General features: G+C 36.8%; 1 protein-coding gene across 4 annotated transcripts in view; it reads left to right on the forward strand.

Annotated features, from left to right (window-relative positions):
* Positions 1-18,890, forward strand: part of TOX (thymocyte selection associated high mobility group box) — a 223,397-nt gene that overhangs the window by 169,538 nt on the left and 34,969 nt on the right. For 3 of the 4 annotated variants that reach the window (XM_050328971.1, XM_050328963.1, XM_050328982.1), the window contains exons 4-5: positions 8,264-8,542; positions 14,938-15,168. In XM_050328971.1, the coding sequence (XP_050184928.1) occupies positions 8,264-8,542; positions 14,938-15,168 (510 nt within the window). The remainder of the gene's footprint in view (positions 1-8,263; positions 8,543-14,937; positions 15,169-18,890) is intronic. The other variant, XM_050328992.1, reaches the window with a different exon arrangement.

An 18,890-nucleotide genomic window follows, 5' to 3' on the forward strand; every position in this document is an offset into this window, starting at 1 on the left:
CACGCTACAGAAAGCATAGCTTCTCACTGTTAACAGTATTTCCAAAGATGTAGTTTGTATTCCTAGACTTAATAGTTTCATGTGCCCTTGATGCCTCTATTTTTATTGTAAAAAAGAAGGGGAGGCAATATTGTCTCTCTTAAGCATCTCTCTGACTTCATTTCTTTTGATGAAAGGCTACTGATTCAGGTGTGTTTGAGTGAACCTGTGAATATTCTTCTTCCTCAGGATTTCTTTATTATCACTAAAATAAAAATGAAATGCATGATTGTTTTCCCTATGCAAACAAGAGGTGAAATAGAAAATTATTCTGTTGTTATTTGCCAAAAAAATAGTGTAGGTATAATACTGTTATCAGATGTGTGCTAGAATAGTTGCTTTGTACGTCCTAGATTCCATTTGTCTGCTGTCAACCTATACCTGCTGTTAAGCATTAGACACTTTAAAAAAGGGAAAAAGATAACACAAATTATTCACCATTAATTCTTTAAAATGAGTCACTATTAAAAGCTTAATTGTTTGCTGAGAGGGTCCAAATCAGTGGACTTTGCAAGATCAAACAAAATTGAAGATATTTGTCCAAATTAAAATGGAAACATGCATCCAGAATATACCAAATGAACATGTATGCTCCTGTAATAATAATTTTATTATCTTAAGCTTCCAGGCCAGACTTTTAATTATGACCCTTTATATCAGTGAAAACCATGTATTCGGGATTAAAAACCTATTTCTTTAACTAGTCTAGTTAAAGACTGTGGTTTGATATATTCTATGCTACAACTTTTATAAAAACCAGAGAACACTTCTAATAACACTTTTCTAATTTCATGGTTCAGTGCACAGTCAGTAAAGATTTAAATAATTCAGAAAGAAAGCCTATTCTGTTTCTTTATTAGAAGTTTGAGTCAGGCAAATTCTTTGACATTTAATAGGTTTTTAACCCTTTTAATAACTTCTTATAATGAAATTTATTGGAGGTTGTTTTAAATAAAGGGTTATTATATTGGAGTGAATAGCAGCCAGTAGTTTTTTATGATTAGTTTTGAGACCTTGGCCCTGTGTGACTCAAAGGATATTAAAACATAAAGTAGAAAAGAATGTTAATAGTCACCAAATTAACTGTGTACCAAGAAATATAGAAACTGTGTATTACTGCATTTTTGTCATTATGTGATTGTGCTATAAAATTTTGCAGTCCAATTTTGAGTATATAATTGCTTTAAAGGGGCTTAAGATCACTTACAGAATCAGTACTATATAAAACAACCTGAAGTGATTTAACAGAATGATTTTGAAAAGATTAGAGTAGTAGACTTAATAGGGGTTCTTTTATTATTTTTAATATAGGGGTTCTCTTTACATGTGAAGTTTCTGCTGTTTAATTTTGTTTTCCTAATCAACAGAAATTTTGAATCATCCTTTCATTTCATGCAGTGTGCATAGTATATAAAATACACTTGTATACAGCACTAAAATATTCCCCAAATGCCCACTTACTTTAAAACTTAGTCTTTCATTACATAGTTAGCTGATACAGACGAGAATTATAAAAACGAGAAGATGAAAACACACATCCCCTTCCTCTGTTAGGTGGTGCTTTGAGTTATTCCTTTTAATGTGTTTTGAATGGTTCTCTGTGGTCATTTTACAGTAACCTTAGCTCTCACAACAAATCTTTGTTTAGCAGTCTACTTATATATGTGCTAAAACAAGACTCGCTTGCAAATATGATTTCTACTGTAACTGAATGGAAACAAAGACCTAATAGTATGGGAACCTTTGGGTTTGTTCAGTCTTCATTCATGAGAGAACATAAATACCACTTACCATTTTTAGCCACTGTAATCAGTAAATCCAAACTTCCTGTTTTAATAGAAATATTCAAGTTATCTCAAGTTTTAATTTATCTCATGAAAGAGCATCACCATGATGTAAAACAAGAGATGAAATTGCATAGTTTGATTTTACTTGCTGTTAATCTAGGATCCTAACCAACAACATGCAGTGAACAACCACAAGGTACTATCGCTTGATCATTGGTAAGAATTGAGTTCTTAAATGGACATTTCTGCATTTTAGACACTTCTGAGTTTAGCTTTGATTATACAGAATTATAGAGTATCCTGAGTTGGAAGGGACCCACAAGGATCATCAAAGTCCAACACCTGGCCCTGCAGAGGACCATTCCCAAGAGTCACACCTTGTGCCTGAAAATGTTGTCCAAACACATCTTGAACTCTGTCAGGCTTGGTGCTGCGACCACTTCCCTGGGGAGCCTGCTCCTCATTTGTATGATGAATATTGCTTGAATTTTGTAGCATTAAATTCAGTTATGAGGTTTTTTGGTTTGTCAGTTGTTTTGATTATAAATGGCGAGTGTTGTTTCCCAAACACAACTCCTTCCCAGTGTGCCTGCTCTCGCAAACATTAAGTCTCACAACTTAATGTTATCTTTTCATCTCTCATGAAACCTTCACTTACGGAGTCAAGTGATTATGGAGGAATTAACTTTTCTTTCTCTCTTTTTTAATGAGCATCTCTATGTCACTGGAAAACATCTTGCAGATGTGCACTGGCTTATAGTAGAAGAAAATTAAAACACCTAAAATAAAAGCAGTAAAATTTCTAAGTAAATCTCATGGTTTTTCAGAAGGTTGGCAGCATCGGGGCTAATGCTGAATTTTAATGTTGCATTATTTGGGAACAGACAAACATGCAGATTTAATACACCAGAGGTAGTAGCACAAGTTTCCTGGGAATATAGATGACAATATTACTATTAAAAGAAACTCCTTATGCCTGCCAAAGAATGTCTGTGATACCTACATGGTGACTCAGTTGGGTCATGGCAGTGAAGAAGGAAGCACGCTGTGGTTACCTTCATAGGTAACATTTAAGATCCCCTGGGGTTTTCTCCATTTTTTTAAATTAATTGATTTAACCATAGCTTCTTATAGTCTGAAAAATGGTTACTCTCTGACTTACCTTGATCAGTTTGACACGAAGCAAAAAACTATCAGCCACTTCTGCAGTGTCCATTTGTACAAGAGCATTCAGGTAGTAGAAAACTAAGCAAAAATCGTTGTAAGACCTGATGGTGGTAATAGAAATGATGCCTGCTGTGCCTTGATATGAATTTGCTCAGAGTAGTGAGATGTGTGATCTTCACTTGCTTCAGTGAGTAAGCCCTGTGTATTTCTCCTTATGTTTTCCTCCTTAGTGTTTTCATCCTCAGTGTATAATCTCTAGTGTTTCTTGCATGTACTTAGACCTCTTGTATTTACTTCGATCTGTTAAGGCAACCTGTATTTCTTCTTTCATTTAATGATAACATTTATTATAAATGAATTTAAATAGCGAGGGACAATTGGGACTTGTGTGGCTTTTCAGAGAGATGTTGCCTCATGGTTATTAATTATAACAAGAAAAATAACATGAATTATTTTGCTAACAGCACAGTCCCCTTGAAACTACCTGTCTAATGCTTCTTAGAAGAAAATTATTTGCTTCCTAAAGCCCCCTTCTGGGAGATTAGTAAAGAGTCCTGCAATTTGGCTCTTTCTCTATCTTGCATGGGTTAACCAGCTTGTATCAAAAAGGCAGATAATTCAGGTGGGGTTTTTTTTATTGCTATGTGCTATGTCCTTTGAGAGATTGAGTATTCTATCTGAATGCTGTGTCAGATAAGAATTTGTGTGTTTTGTGGACTTTGGAGCACAGTATTTCAAGAAAGATGAAGGTTATTGGACATAATCCAGAGGACAGCAGGAAGAATGATCAGATGTGTAGAAAACACAGCATATGAACAAAGTCTTTCAATCTTCAAGTTTGGTTGTTTAGTCTAAAGAAAAAAAAAAAACTGAAAGGAAATTCATAATAGCCGTCTAGTGTGTACAGCTTTTCTGTAAAGAAAAGGAGAAAAACATTCCTCATGTCCACTGGGAGCAGAGCAAAAAGTAGTAGGTTTAAATTACAACAAAGGAGATTTAGGTGAGACATTATGGAAAAAAGCCCTTTCCACTGTAAGGATAGTTAAGCACAAGAATTGCCCTAGGGAGGTTATGAAGAGGTTAGACAAACATCTGTCAGAAATGATTTAGGTATAGCTAATCCTGCTGTGAGATAGTGTTGGACTAAATAACCTTTTGAGGTCCCTTCTAGCACTGTTTTCCGTGATTCTGTGATTAGGACACTGCACTCATATTGTCCTGCAGTAAGATGTTTCTGTACAGCGATGATATCACTGTATTCTGCACTCTGTGCTTTGCTTTGTTGTTACTTTAGGCCGATGGGCTGAACACTGGTCTGATGTTTAAAGCACTTTAGCTTTATTCTTCGTAGCTCGGGAGCTTTGAGCAGGGCATTAGGAGCTCATTTTCAGCCCTGTTCTGGTTTTGCACTACCCATATGTCAATAAGGGGTTTTGGTACACACCTTACAATTACAGACTTGTACTGTGTCTTTTGACTTGCAGTCAAACACTTACATGGGTGAATGCTCAGTTTCTGCTTATAAGCAAAATGGAAACAGGACAAAAAAAAAAAAAAAGAACCATGAAAAGAAACTTCCCCTTTAGTAAAACCAAAATAAAACCAGTCATGTTCTAAAGCTGAATATAACACAAGTTGTGAAACATCCTGGAACTGACAGATGGAGATTGATGTTAAAGTGCCAGATATTATCATTATTTACCTAATCGCAGAGACCATTGGAGACGTCAGTTTAAGACTGTCCTTATCCTCTGTAACACTCAAAACTCTTTAACTTTGTTCTTCCATTTGGCATTCTGCCATCCATCAGGATTTGTGTTCAGCTTTGCATTCGGCAGGAGTGAGTTTGCAGTGTTACCTCTGTATACTGAATACGGCTCCGGCACAACTACACATTGGCACATCGGTTGGTTTTGTAAAACTCCATCTGGAGGAACAAGGAATAAGAAGCTTCTGATTTTGAAGTAGTTTAGGAGACATTTGTTATACTTTGCACGTGATGCTGACAGAGTGTGTCTGATTAGTGTCACCGTTCCTGCACATCTCCTGAAACAAGGGCATAACATCACTCCTCAGCAATGACCCAAGTGTGTGGGTTTCCATGGATGACTCTGTTCTTGAACCCAACAGAGAAGATGGAACAATTCTTGGTTTGTTGATCCTTTAGGAACCTGAAGGTTCATCATCAGATGTTTTCCGTGGTATAACCTCACAGCTTTTCACATTTATGTGGTTAGGTGCCTTGGGGAAGGCGGGGGGAGGTTCTGGCTTAGCATCCAAAAGGGAACATGTGCTGTTAAACAAACTTGATGTTTACACCTGGTTTTCTGAAGGTCTCTGATATTCATCTGATGTAAAAATTCAGAAGACAAACTGAAATCACGTCAAAGGAAAAATACTGGGTTTTTTTCTACTACACCACCTCATTTGCAGTCCTCAGAATTTCCCTAGTGAAGGATTCTCTTGCAAATATATATATATATATATATATACACACACAGGTGTGTGTTTTATATGGGGATGCATTCAGTGCTTTTCAGTTGGTGTTGTATTATCTAAAAACACAGTCTATATTCAGTGCTGGGCCTAAAATTATGTCACATACTGTTTAAAAATATGTGTTGTTTAAAGAAAACAAACATAGGATGTTCTGAATCCAGTACTATCTATATCTGATAATATTTGAAGCTCATAAGAAGAGGTTTTAATAAAGGAGAAATCTTTTTGAATAAAGCAGAATAAAAGAAGGGTTAAGGTTGGAAGGGACCACAGTGGGTCATCCTAGAACACATGACACTGGATTGTGTCCAGATGGTTCCTGAATATCTCCAGTGAGGGAGTCTCCACAACCTCTCTGGGCAACCTGTTCCAGTGCTTAGTCACCCACACTGTAAGGTTCCTCCTCATGTTCAGGTGGAACTTCCTGTGCATCAGTTAATGCAATGGTATTATATTTTACATGAAGAAAAGTAATTAAAATGGTAACTGTTGCCCTGCTTTTAGAGGTAGATAATTCTCAAGTTTGTTCAAAATAGGAGTTAGGAGTATCAGATGGTGCTTGTTTCTTTTCTAGAGTCCATAAAATCATTACAGTGCTTATTAAAAAGCAGTCATGCTTTTATAGCATTTTCTGGCAGAGTTTATTCAGCACCATGAGGTCCTGCCCCATGAAAACCCAATGTGTTTGCAAGCAGGGCAGCGTGGGCTCAGCCCCTGCAGGGTGGAGGGTCCCTAGGGCGGGCACACACCCATGCTGAAGCACAAACACCACAGACAGGGTGAAGGGAGGGCCTTGGGGAGGGTTTTGCCTCCCTGTGCCCAGCAGGTGAGGGACTGTGTGGATTTCCATGCCCTGCCCGCCTGCCTCAAGCTGGTCAAGAGAACCTGGAGAGCCCACACTCCTGCTCCGTGTTCCCAACTGCTGCCCAGCTCAGCAGCTGGATCCAAAACAAAATTGCCAAGCAGGAATAACAGCTTCACGGGCGCAACTGTTTTGGTGCAGGTTGTCTGCTACAGGAAGAGATAATGATAGCTTTCAAGGCTAATATGCTTGGCAAGGAGGGAAGCTGATTCTGGAGAGAAGGGACCAAGAAATCAGTAGTAATTTAAAAATATAAATGTCTACCAGGATTCAAATTTCAGCCTGCAATTGATTTCATCCACTGTGCTCTCTCTGCTCCTTTTCTCTGGTGCTATAGTAGTCATTAAATGAACTGGAAAAACATGTTTGTATCGATAACTCTTTTTTACCAAAAACTATTAATTTCTAAAACAACATAAATACAGGTATAATTGGGATGTCATAGTGTCAGAAGCCATTTCAAACACTTTTCAGGTAAAGTGGTAAGTATGCCATAACTAATGGTATTTTTGTTTGATTTACTGCCAGCCAGTCACCTTTACAAAAATCAATCCCCAAGCTCATTAAAAAAATCTCCCTAAAATTGATACATTTTTACACTATCAATAATGAGAGAAAAGGTGAAGTTACAGGTTTATCTTTACTTTTTTTCCCTTGTGTTACTGATTAAAAGGTATCTTACAGATTGCTGTGATATAAAGGAGCGTGTGTGTGACCAAGAGACAGGTTATAGAAGTCACAAGTTATAAAAAGCTTTAAAAAAATAAAATCTGAGTGATCTATAGACAATTCACATGACATGTCTAACAAAGACTGTCAGTAGAATAAATGTGGATATGTTAATATACTAAACCATTAACACATGTCCTCATCTTAATGAAACTTAATCATAGCTCCTGTTAGATTCTACTTCATATATACAGAATGTTTGTCTGAGGCACAGATAGACAACTGTATCTATTTCATTTCAGCTCTGAATTGACACTTCAATTTTAAATCAACCACAGAACACCTTAGCTTAAATCTGAGCTTTTCTCTAATACTCTTTGCTATTTGTTGTGTTTCTGTATAAGCATACTGAAAAGATGTTGCAGACAATCTGTGAGGTCTGTATGTATGTGCATTTGACCTCTGGACAAGAAAGGAGTTTCATCCTCCAATGCTTTTAATTCTTATCCTTGCAGAGACTGAATTTGTTGCTTGCATTAAAATAGTATGTCTTGTTAATGCTAAGAAGCGGTGACCCACATAGCACAATGGATTCATTTGTCAATCCTTCCATTTCCAAGCTTTCTGTTCATATATGTTTTAGCAGTAAATCAACTCAGAAATCATTTAATCAGTCTATCAATGCATCCTTCTTGTCAGTGATCTGAATCATGAAAAGTCCAGTATCTCATTGGGCAGCACCAGGCAAAAAAGATTTGGACCCAATACTAGATATTCGAACTCTGTGAGTTGTGATTTTAGGAGCTGCAGTTTTCAAACAGAAAAATCCTATGTTAATAAAGCAGGATCTGGAAATTGTTTTGAATTTTGAGGATGTTCATGTTCTGATGTAGGTCTGAACTTCAGAGTGCTAACTGTTTGTTAGCATTTCAGAAATACTCTACATGCAGTTAAAGAAAGCAGCGCCCTTTTGTTCCCCCTGTGAAAAAAAAATAAAAAAAGCTTTCATTGCTTTTTCGCTATTCCCAAGGGCTGTGGCTAGAGCCTGAATAGTTTATAACAGTCAGTGTTATGCAAATGTCAATCATATCCTTACTCTGTTTATTTCCAGTATTTATATGTTTATTTAAGTACTTGCCATTTCCTTTAAGCCTTACCTAGCCTATCAGGCCAACTGAGGTCTAAAGGAACAGAACACTTTATTAGTGATATGCTTAATACAGTTTTTTTCCTCTTGTAGATGCAAGATTTACGGAATACAGAAGGAGCCCAGTATAGTTCCCATCCTCAGATGGCAACCATGAGGCCAAGGGTTCAACCTGCAGATATTAGGCAGCCAGGAATGATGCAGCATGGGCAGCTGACTACTATTAACCAGTCCCAGCTCAGTGCACAGCTTGGTTTGAATATGGGTGGAAACAGTGTTCCTCACAACTCGCCCTCTCCACCTGGAAGCAAATCTGCAACTCCTTCACCATCCAGTTCAGTCCATGAAGATGAAGGAGAAGATAGCTCTAAGGTAGGCTTAGATGCTAGGATTACTATGTAAATTATGGATATTTCTAGGACCTGCTAAATGAATCATATGGCCACAGTTATTAAGGTGATACTTTATATATTATTGGTGGTTGACTGAAGTGAATAAAGGGTTATGAATACAGAACTTATAATATCCAGTGAATTCTTCAGGCAGCTTGAGTAAATTACATCATTCCTCTTCAGGAGAGCCAACTGGAATCCTGTTAAACACTTAAAGGATAGGCATTTCTCTAGGACTTTAATATAAGGGTTGAGTTTTCTCACTTGCATAGCAGGGATGTTTGTTTCCAGTTAAAGATCAAGTTACTGCTATAAAAAGTATGAATAGTCAGTGCAATATGCTTAGCCTTTGCTACTTGGTCACGGGATGAGTAAACAGAACATCATAGCAACCAGAACAGAAAGATCCTAGGAACTTTAAAAACCTTACCTTGAAAATCTGGAAGACCCATTATGCATTTATACTCTGAGAGGTGCTGACACTTCGTCATGACATGTGTAAGCTTCATTTTACTGTCAGTACAAGCATGAAGTGATAAGACTAATTTACATAATAAATTTCTTTAAAGAATAAATCTATATAGCATAAATCTCCCAATCTCCCAAAATACTGAAAACCTCCCAAAAATACACAAGTCTATTAACTTAAATTCACAGACAGAACAGCTGAGACACAGAAAGATTGGAACTTAGCACGAAGTCATCCCTTAAACCAGGAATAGAGTATATTGAAATTGAGAACCTCTTTAGCTCTATTTTATGGTCACTACAAAATAGCAGTCCTGTCAGAGCACTCCTGCAGTGTAGTGTGTACCATGTCGTGTACCACAGATGTGGCTTGTAGGGAAAAGTTGCAGACTTGAAAGGAATGTGAAGAAAACATATTGTGAGTCACTGAGGAGGTATAATCCAGTCAAGAAATGTAAGCCTGATTTGTTTTCAAATTATATTGTTTTTCATGCCTCAAGCTATAAAATAATCACTTAATTGGAGACATATGTTTTACTACATTTTGAATAAATTCTGATTCAAAAGTTTTATATCAGGACATTCCCCTGCTTTTACAAATTTTAGGTTTTAAAAATTACTGAATAATTCATACACTTTAAATGAGCACTACCTTATTGAGGAAGACTTTAGAATACCGCTGTGTAAAAATAATTCCAGGCAACCTTTACTTTTTCAGAATAATTTATTTGCTACTCCTGTCACTCTGCTAATATTTTTACATGTATTGGTGAGAGTGTGCAAGATGCTCGAAATTCTGGAGAAGACATCCACTCAAATAATTAATATTTCCTTTCTGCTTCTATCAAATATTTCAGTTATTTCACTCATAGTTTTCATGTACTTTTTCACTATAACACTTCGTGCTAGCAAAAGTGTAGGGTTGCGTTTTCATGCAAGCAGTAGTTATCTGAAATAAATGTTTTCAATAGAAAAATATAAAATACTGTAGACTAAGTAAGACTTGGTCCTTTCTTTGTGGAAGCCAGTTTATATAGTATTCAACTTTTTAACAAGCTGTGTTATTTTTCTCTCATGCTCTCAGCCTAAGCAGAAAAAGATGACAAAAGGCACAATGTGCAACACAAAATTAAATTCAGTATGCTGAAGTCCATACATTGCCTTAAAATTCTATAATTATAATTTGTCTGCCAAAAGAAAAGTTTTAAAGGATATTGAATTTGGTTAACAATGACAGAGGGCTTAAATTCTTATCTGAGTAATATGGTTTAAAGCAGCTTGATGGGGAGCAGATAATGTCATGCATGTAGGATTTCTTAGGGCTTCATGAAAACACCTGAGGCTGGCCACCATTGGAGACAGGCTGGTAGGAGGGAGACAGGCTGCCATGCCTGATCCAGTGCAATGGTTCTGCTGTAGTTCCCTCTATAAAAGGCAAGAGAGTTTGAATAATCAGCCTAAGGAGTCAGTGTATTGTTGTAGTTCATGGTTTAAAACTCTCCACTGTGTATATTCTGTTTGGTTGCTCTTCCTGGAAGCTGCCAGTGACTGGATATGAATACTCAGAATAAACCCTTTTTCTGATCTCCCCAGAAACAACAGTATTACATTTTCTCAGAGTTGCTTTGGAGGGACCTGTGAATGTTCTCACTCCAGAAATCCTCTTCCCAGTGAAAGAAGGCAGGGGATGGGGACAGAGAGACCAGCTGTTCTGTCTCTTCTGAAAACCTCTGTCTTTTACCTGAATATAACTTGGCTAAATTTTGAGTTTTCTCTTTGATTTATAAACTGTCATGTAGATGTGTGCTATTACTTAAGAGATCAGGGCCAGAGATCGTTAGTCAGTCCTTCAATGGAGGTGCACATGTTCCAGTCCTGTAGTACCTGGAGCTCTCTTCATGGAATCAGCGAGATGTTCCTGCCATGAGGACTGTGAAAAAACCAACTCCCTCTGAATTCACCATATTGTGATGTTCTCCCCATTTAACCAGCAGAAGATGTTTGCCTATGTACCAACATTGATCAAAAAGACAAAGTACATTTTCAAATGGGAAATCACCTCAGATGACCTTTCTTAGTTTATACCAGCTGAAAGCCCAGCCTTATGTGTGAAAGGGAAGCCACTGGTCCTGTGATAGCACATTTGGGAGACAGCTCCCTAACAGCCATACCTATTTCTATCTAGAGAAAAAAAAATACAGAAATCTCAATGTCCTGTTCATGTTTGCATGAATTTATAGAAAGGGGATGATGGAAAGTATAAACAAATGAGTAAATTATGTACCTATGTACATAATATAATTGTATCCCCATGAACCACTGATTTCCATGCGTGAAAGAAATTAGCATTTCAGCTTAATTAATGCATTCCACATTTCAATAATGGGGAAACTTTACAAACTAATGTAATTGTTCATGTACTGAACTTCTTGGATGTTCATTCTATGATCAATATTCAAATCTTTGTAAGCCTTATCCAACATACACAGAACTAATGGCAGCAGCTGCTAAATATTTTTTGGCAATGCTCATTCTCATAAAGACCCTTTCATCTAGGCTGTTCAGACTTCAGCTGTCCTATACTCCCTTGCACAAAAAAAAGAGGACAGAACTGCGTTACAGAGGGCTCAGTTTCCCTACATTATGTGGCTCTAAAATCAGGACAGCTGAGGTTGCTTGACCATAAGATCAGTGACAATAGTAGTGTAATTGTAAGGCTAGATATACAGTCAGAAAACTACTAGGTCCGTAGAAATGTGAAATGTAGTCTTATACTAAGGATATAATCTCTGAAAGGAGTCTCCTTAATTCTTCTAAATCTCATGTGTGGGGCTATTGTTAGAAGAAGAAAAAAGGGAGAACTTAAAAATCAATACTTGTAAGTAACTGAAATACATTTTAAACAAAGTAGCCACTTAGCACATGCTTTATTCTGACCACCTGAACACTGGAATATTACATTTATGTAATTCTTGCCATAATTCATACTGTTGGATCGTTAAACATGTACTTGGTTATTGCCAAGCATAATTGTGAGCTGCTGGAAGCATTACTGGTTTGTAAATAAGTATTTCTTCATAGATGGATAACAGGGTTTTCTTCCATGCTCATTTGCATATCACTTATGAGAGAAATTCAAATAATGTATTTTAGAGGGAAGATAGAGAGAGGATTGCAAATAGCAAGAATTAAATAACAGAAACACAATTACTAAAGAACTGCTGCAGCACATTCTCTTTATGTGGCAGAGGTTTTACAATATTTACTTTATATGATAGGAGTTATAAGTAGAATTCTGTGTTGTCTGTTCAACCTATTATGCAGATGGTGCTTGATTAAAATCTATTTTAAACTACAGCGATTACTGCAAGATAGTGTGCATAAAACAGCTCTCCTAGCTCCATTAAAGGCTTTGGTACTGTTGCAGTTTATTTTAAATATGCTTATAGACATTTTCCAAGTTCTCAAGGGACATTTAGATATCAATGATGTGCCTTACTTGATAGTTTTAAACCCTACACTAGATATTCTTGTGATCTATTATATGTGCAACATGGTTAATGTACACTTTTTTAAAGTGAAAGATTATTGCTTTCTTGTGATAAATAAGTTAAATACATCACCATAATTAAGCAATAAGCCATGACAGGAGGTGGATTACCATGAGCTAACTACACCTCCAGGGATTTTGAGGCACAAGTCTATGCCTAGCAGAATATATATGGGTTTTATTTTATTTTCCATCTGTCTCTGCTTTGGTGGTTAGAAGTGGAGTCTGTGAAGCTGATAGACTGATGGGAGCATAAGGTAGGCCATCATCTCAGCCATTTGCAGGATTATTAGTACTGGAATTCTTGTATTCTTTTTATTTCGTTATTTTCATATAAGACAAACACAATTTCCCCTGTGAGTACTCTGTTTTTAACAGTGGGAGTTTGAAGTGTCTTGATCATTAAGGTTGGAGAATAAGGTTTTAGAGCCATTCTCAGAACAGCTTACCAGACGGCGACTTACACAAGTTTCTGTAGTATATCACCTAGTTTAAGGGTAGTTGAAGTAATGTGGTATCCTAATACACAGAGAACTTTAAAATCTCCTTGTTTCAAAGCTACTCTGAAAAGAGGAAAACCTTAACAAATCCCTGAGGTAAAATTTTAACTATAGAACAAATTATTGTCAAGTCTTCTTGCTCATGGAGTTTGCACAGAAATTCTGAAGAGTTTAAACCAATGTCAAATTAACTAGGGAGCCCTAGTTAGTTATCCTTTAATGGCTAGTTTTGTGTGCCCCATAGAATGAAATAATAGCAAGAGATTAAATGTTGGGTAACTTAATGGGTAGAACACTTCTTCTGTTTTTTCATATTTCCCAAATGCTGCCAATAGGCTGCATGTCCATTAACTTTGTAGTAAAGATGCACCTATTGTAACATAATGCCCAGGAAGCAATCAATTTCATTTTCAAATTGTGGTCATTACTTTGTTGCTGTTTTTAGTAAGCCATAGAGATCCAGGTTGTTCACTGTAGTCACCTGGGTTCTGTCGGGCACCACACAGTGATGCCCATAGAAAAATAAAAAAGCTTTTTTCCTCAAAATGAGGATTTCCAGCCATTTTGCTCGTGCAGTTCCACTGAATTGAACATCTGTATTCTTCTGTACCACTTGATATGCATTATTAAAAAATAATAATAGAGGGAAGTGAAAGAAGTCATGCCTAGTAGATCCTTAGCCTAGAGCATACCTTTTATGCTCTTGATCTTCTCATACTTCAAAACGCTTATGATGCACAGTACTTTGGTCATGCCTACAAAAGAAAAGAGCCTTTGAAGCCACTTGTAAGATCACACATCATCGCTACAGGTATAGTAAATTAAGTGATCATATCAAGAGAATCTGCTTTGCCATGGAGCTCCAAATCTGTTAAAGAGTCAGGTCAGTGTCCCTTTATGTGCTTGTCAGTCATAGAGTCATTGAGGTTGGAAAATACTTTTAAGATCATTGAGTCCAACTGTTAACCTTACACTTCCAAGTCCACCACTAAGCCATGTCTCCAGCTGCCACATCTACACATCTTTTAAATGATGCCAGGGATAGTGACTCCACCACTTCCCTGGACAACCTGTTCCAATGCTTGACAACGCTCTTAGTGAAGAAATTTTTCCCAGTATCCAACTATACTTCCCCAGGTGCCATTTTAGGCCATTACTTTTCATTCTACAGCTTGTAACTTGGGTCAAGACCCCAACACCCACTTTTCAGGCAGTTGTAGAGAGTGAGAATGTCTCCCCTGAGCCACTTTCTCTCCAGGCTAAGCAACCCAGTCCCCTCAGCTGCTCCTCACAAGACTTGTGCTCTAGACCTTTCACCAGCTTCACTAGGAAAATAGGATACTTTGGTGTTTGCACAAATGATCATATGCATTTTTTTTTCAGGTGATGGACATGAACTTTCCTCCATACACCATTCCTCTTTCACTCCCTTCCTTGAACCGTTTGCTTCTACATGAGCAGACAAAGAAACTATGCAGCTAAATACAGATAGATCAGAACTGATCCTTCAGGGGGCTCTAAACTGTCTATACTGGTGAAGCTTTGTTTCTTCAGACTCTAATTAGAAGGTGTACAGGGGAATGTCTATAACTTTAATTGTTTGATTCACAATCAGATTCTCTTCAAAGTACCTGGAAGGTGTACCACCAGTTGCAAAAGAAATTGATTTGAACAGTAGTCTGGGGACAAACTGAGGAAGGGTGAGAGTGTCAACATTTGAATTATCAAAGATGGCAACAAAAATTCTATTTTTCCATGCAAAATCCAAAATTTTTGTATCACCGAGACTGTAATGATGGATGGACTGAATAATATTGGCTGGGTTTTTAATAGTACTTTCCTAATTTTATGTTACAGGTCAATGGTGGCGAGAAGAGACCTGCATCAGATATGGGAAAGAAACCTAAAACTCCCAAAAAGAAGAAGAAGAAGGACCCAAATGAGCCACAGAAACCTGTGTCTGCCTATGCATTGTTCTTTCGAGACACTCAAGCAGCCATCAAGGGCCAAAACCCCAATGCTACTTTTGGTGAAGTCTCTAAAATTGTAGCTTCAATGTGGGACGGCTTAGGAGAAGAACAAAAACAGGTACAATATGTGCTAGAGCTCAGAGGCTTTGTTTCAGGAAAGTGTTATCAGGGTCATCTAAGCACTGTAGGCAGCTTCTTTTGTTTGCCAGGATGAAACTTGAATATGTGACATTTCAAGAATATGATTTAAAGAGACTGAGATAAGGAGAGCCTTGTTTCATTTCGTCTGTATGAAACAAGTAAAAGAATTTTCTTAGTTTCTTAGGGTGTGACACAAGCTTTAGGATTATATTTAGGATTGTTTTATGCCAAAATGAGTGGACCTAGGATTTTATGATGTCATTGCCCTATGTATTGACACCATGGTGTAAGAGGATCTTGCTACCAGAGCTTAGACCTGTGCAGTGGGACCTGAGATATATTTGAGCTCCTAGTTGCAGATGTTTCCCTGCCCCGTGATCCCATTATGCCAGAAGGGAAGCTGAGCTTACCTTTGTTCCCAAACCACCAGGCTTTTATGAAAGAAATAAATCAGTGATATGTTGACCCAAAGAGACCTAGGGTGGACACTGTCAAATGGACAGTGTTCTGGCATATCCTCTAGCATACATGTGGGCTGTGGAAATCACATCCCTTAGTTAGTTCCATCTTCCATAGAAAGGCCTTGGTTCTGCAATGAGGTCAGCAGAGCTAGACCCGAACCTTTGCAGAAATCCTTCCAAGTCAGTCAAAGGCTATGTAAAGCTCTGGAAGCTCATCATGTTCATGAGGTGACAGTTGGCAAACACTGTTCATCCGCACTATAGCATACCATTTCTGTTTTGTTGGTTTTGATTGCATTTCTACTAACTGCCAGCAGAATCGATTGGTCTGATAAAGAAATGGGAAATTTAAGAAGGAAACAGATATGAAAGGACAGGATACGCTGGATGAGAGTTATACTGGCTGCAGGAGACCTGGGTGGGAATTGATGTCAACACAGAGGATGGAAAAGTACTGGTACTAAATTGAATCTCATTCATTCACACATTATTACTACAAAATTATAGCTAATAAGACTAAGAATTAAAGGAAAAGTTTCTTATGATTTTTTGGTATGTAAAATTATTTGGGCTTGAAAAAAAAAAAGGTTTACTTTGTTAATAAGTGGATGGTGAAGTTACATATAGATCCCTGTTAAAGATACCAGTTTAGTAAGAATCAAGATTTGTCACTCAATGACTATCTAAAAATAAAATTAAAAAAAAAAAAAAAAAAAAACAAAACACAAAAAAAAAAAAAGCTTATGCTGTCTAGTACCCCACATTGAATAAGTCCAGCATTTGGAAGGTTTAGCTTGAGGAACATAGGGATGAGAGAAGTCACTTGACCTCGCACATTATTTATTTTGTTGTGTTGTCTTTTTCTTCTCCCTTTTTTAATATGTCCAGGAAAGGCCAAGGTTCTAGATCTGGCAGGCTGTTTAGATCTTCCCACTACAACAGTTCTGTAGTTGAGCATTACTTTTTGAGACCATGATGATGTTTGTTCAGTTTTGATCCAGAAAAAATACAGACTATGCTTTTGGTTAAGTTCACAAGCATAAAGTCCTGAATGTCCAGCTGTAGCTTCAATTTCCTATTCATAGTTGAAAGCAATAATTGAATAAGTCTTACGCTGGAACAGCAGAACTAAATTTGTTTTCCTTATCTCTTTGTTCTTAATTTAAGTTGAAACACAGCTGAATGATGTGTTATGGAATCCGCATGACACATTTGTGAAAAACTGGCAACTAGGCTTTTAAGCAAATTTTTCCAGGAGTTTGGGTTAGCATATCTTTGTTGCTCTTTGACTCATTTTGCCTATTCATTATCATCTATTAAGCACATTTTTAAAACTCTAGGTCAAAGCCCCTTCTAAGGGAGCACTGTACAAAAATATTAAAAGATAGTCCCCATTTAAAAAAAATAAAATTGGCAATCCGATTTTCTAGAATGACTTTAAACTCATTTTTTATTCCATTAGGGATATAATGTACAAAGTAATGATTACAAGACATCTTAACTGACTAGATAGTCTGTATTTTAAAGGCCTAATTTTTCAGATCCAGAGCATTAGTAACTGTTACGAAACCTATGTCTCTGGTAGGAAAATTGGACTCCAAAAATACAAATGATTGAAGCTACCAAATGTAGCATTTGGCATTTGGCATTGAAGAATCTTCAGAAATTCAAAAATAGTTAAATAAAGAAACAATAACATCATTAGAGGGCTACATTATTGATGAATTATACTTGCTGAAAAGGATTCATTATCATAAAGCTTCTGGCTTTTATGCTTTGAAAGCTAATGCTTATTCTGAAATTTAAATAGAAGTATGTTTCCAAATTATGTTTCCTGAATTGGAACTCCTTTTAGTATTTAAATAGTAAACATAAATGGATCAGAAAGTAGAACATAATGCAGCTATTGAGAAAGAAGAATAGCCTCATGTTTTCATGCTGAAATGAAATCTTTGTTCCTATGATCTGAGCCAGTTTTTTCTGAAATGCATAGAATTCTTGTTTCTTCCTGAAGATTGACCACAGAATAAATAAAGGTATAGAAGGTCAGTACAGTAATAACCTAAAGGCAGTATATGTATATCCAACCCTTAGCAACAAAATTTTGATAACCTAACATATTAGACTGTAGCTTGAAAAGCTTTGTGCAATAACCACATATGTTTTTCAAACTGTGAAGAATTAGGAAAGTGTTATTTGAGAAAATAGGATTTGAATGACAAGAAAAGGAAATGTTATTATGAACTGGATGATGGGGAGTGCCTTACTGAAGTTAGGGAACAGTTATGCTTAAAATGGATCACACTCTGATACTCTTACTATGAGAATATTGTGAGTTATTAGATTAAAGCAGATACTAGTGTACTTCCCCCCCATTTTACCATATGAAGACATTTTCATTTTTGGGTCACATGCTATAAATGGTTCCCATTAATTTCTGTTTGTAAAAGGGACGTTTTCAAACAATGCTGCTGTGTGCCTGTGTTTTGTTTGTCCAAACCTATCCACACAGAGAAGTCTAGAAATTAAAGGGACTGTAGTGGTCATGGTGGGTTTTGTCATGGTTTCTTCTCAGATTCTGAACTGGGTTACAATAATTACACATAATAAGAAGCCATGACTGTGCACTTTCCTTCATTTTTCACTGTAAATGTTTTCTAGAACTGTTCAGATTAATAAATCTGTGAATGGAAAGCAGCTGTAGCAGTAGTATGTTGAGGTACATTCTCCTCAGTTCTGTAGTCATAGAAGAGGAATATTTTCTTCAGTGGCTTCCAGTTTCACTCTCATGATCACAAACACTGTTTTCTCCTTAGTCAGTACTATACTTCTGTGCATCCTATTTTTATAGCTTATTTATGTACTTCTTTGCCCTTTGCACACATTTTTACAGCAAAGAGGAGATAAACAGCCCCCAGGAAAGAGGGTTCAGCATGCTAAATGGTTGAGTCTCTGGCTTTCAGACAGAACACTGGTTTAAACTAGGTAAAAAGGCTGTTTAGGTCATTTTCTGTCCTTAGATGAAAAAGGAAAATAATTTTAAATCAGTACCAGATGTGCATGTACTAAATGAACCTTAAGTTTCTAATTGGAGTCCTAGTAAAGCTGTAATAGATGTGGCAAATTACAAACAAAATGTTCTTGTTTACATTAGCGTAACTTTAAAACTTCAGCCAAAGACCTTAATAAATGTTCTGTTATTCTAAAAATGGAGTTGAACGTCTATTCAACGTTCAAC

This window comes from Myiozetetes cayanensis, unplaced genomic scaffold (genome assembly GCF_022539395.1).
Source record: "Myiozetetes cayanensis isolate MyiCay16 unplaced genomic scaffold, myiCay2020 scf1, whole genome shotgun sequence".
In the NCBI taxonomy this organism is placed as follows: domain Eukaryota; kingdom Metazoa; phylum Chordata; class Aves; order Passeriformes; family Tyrannidae; genus Myiozetetes; species Myiozetetes cayanensis.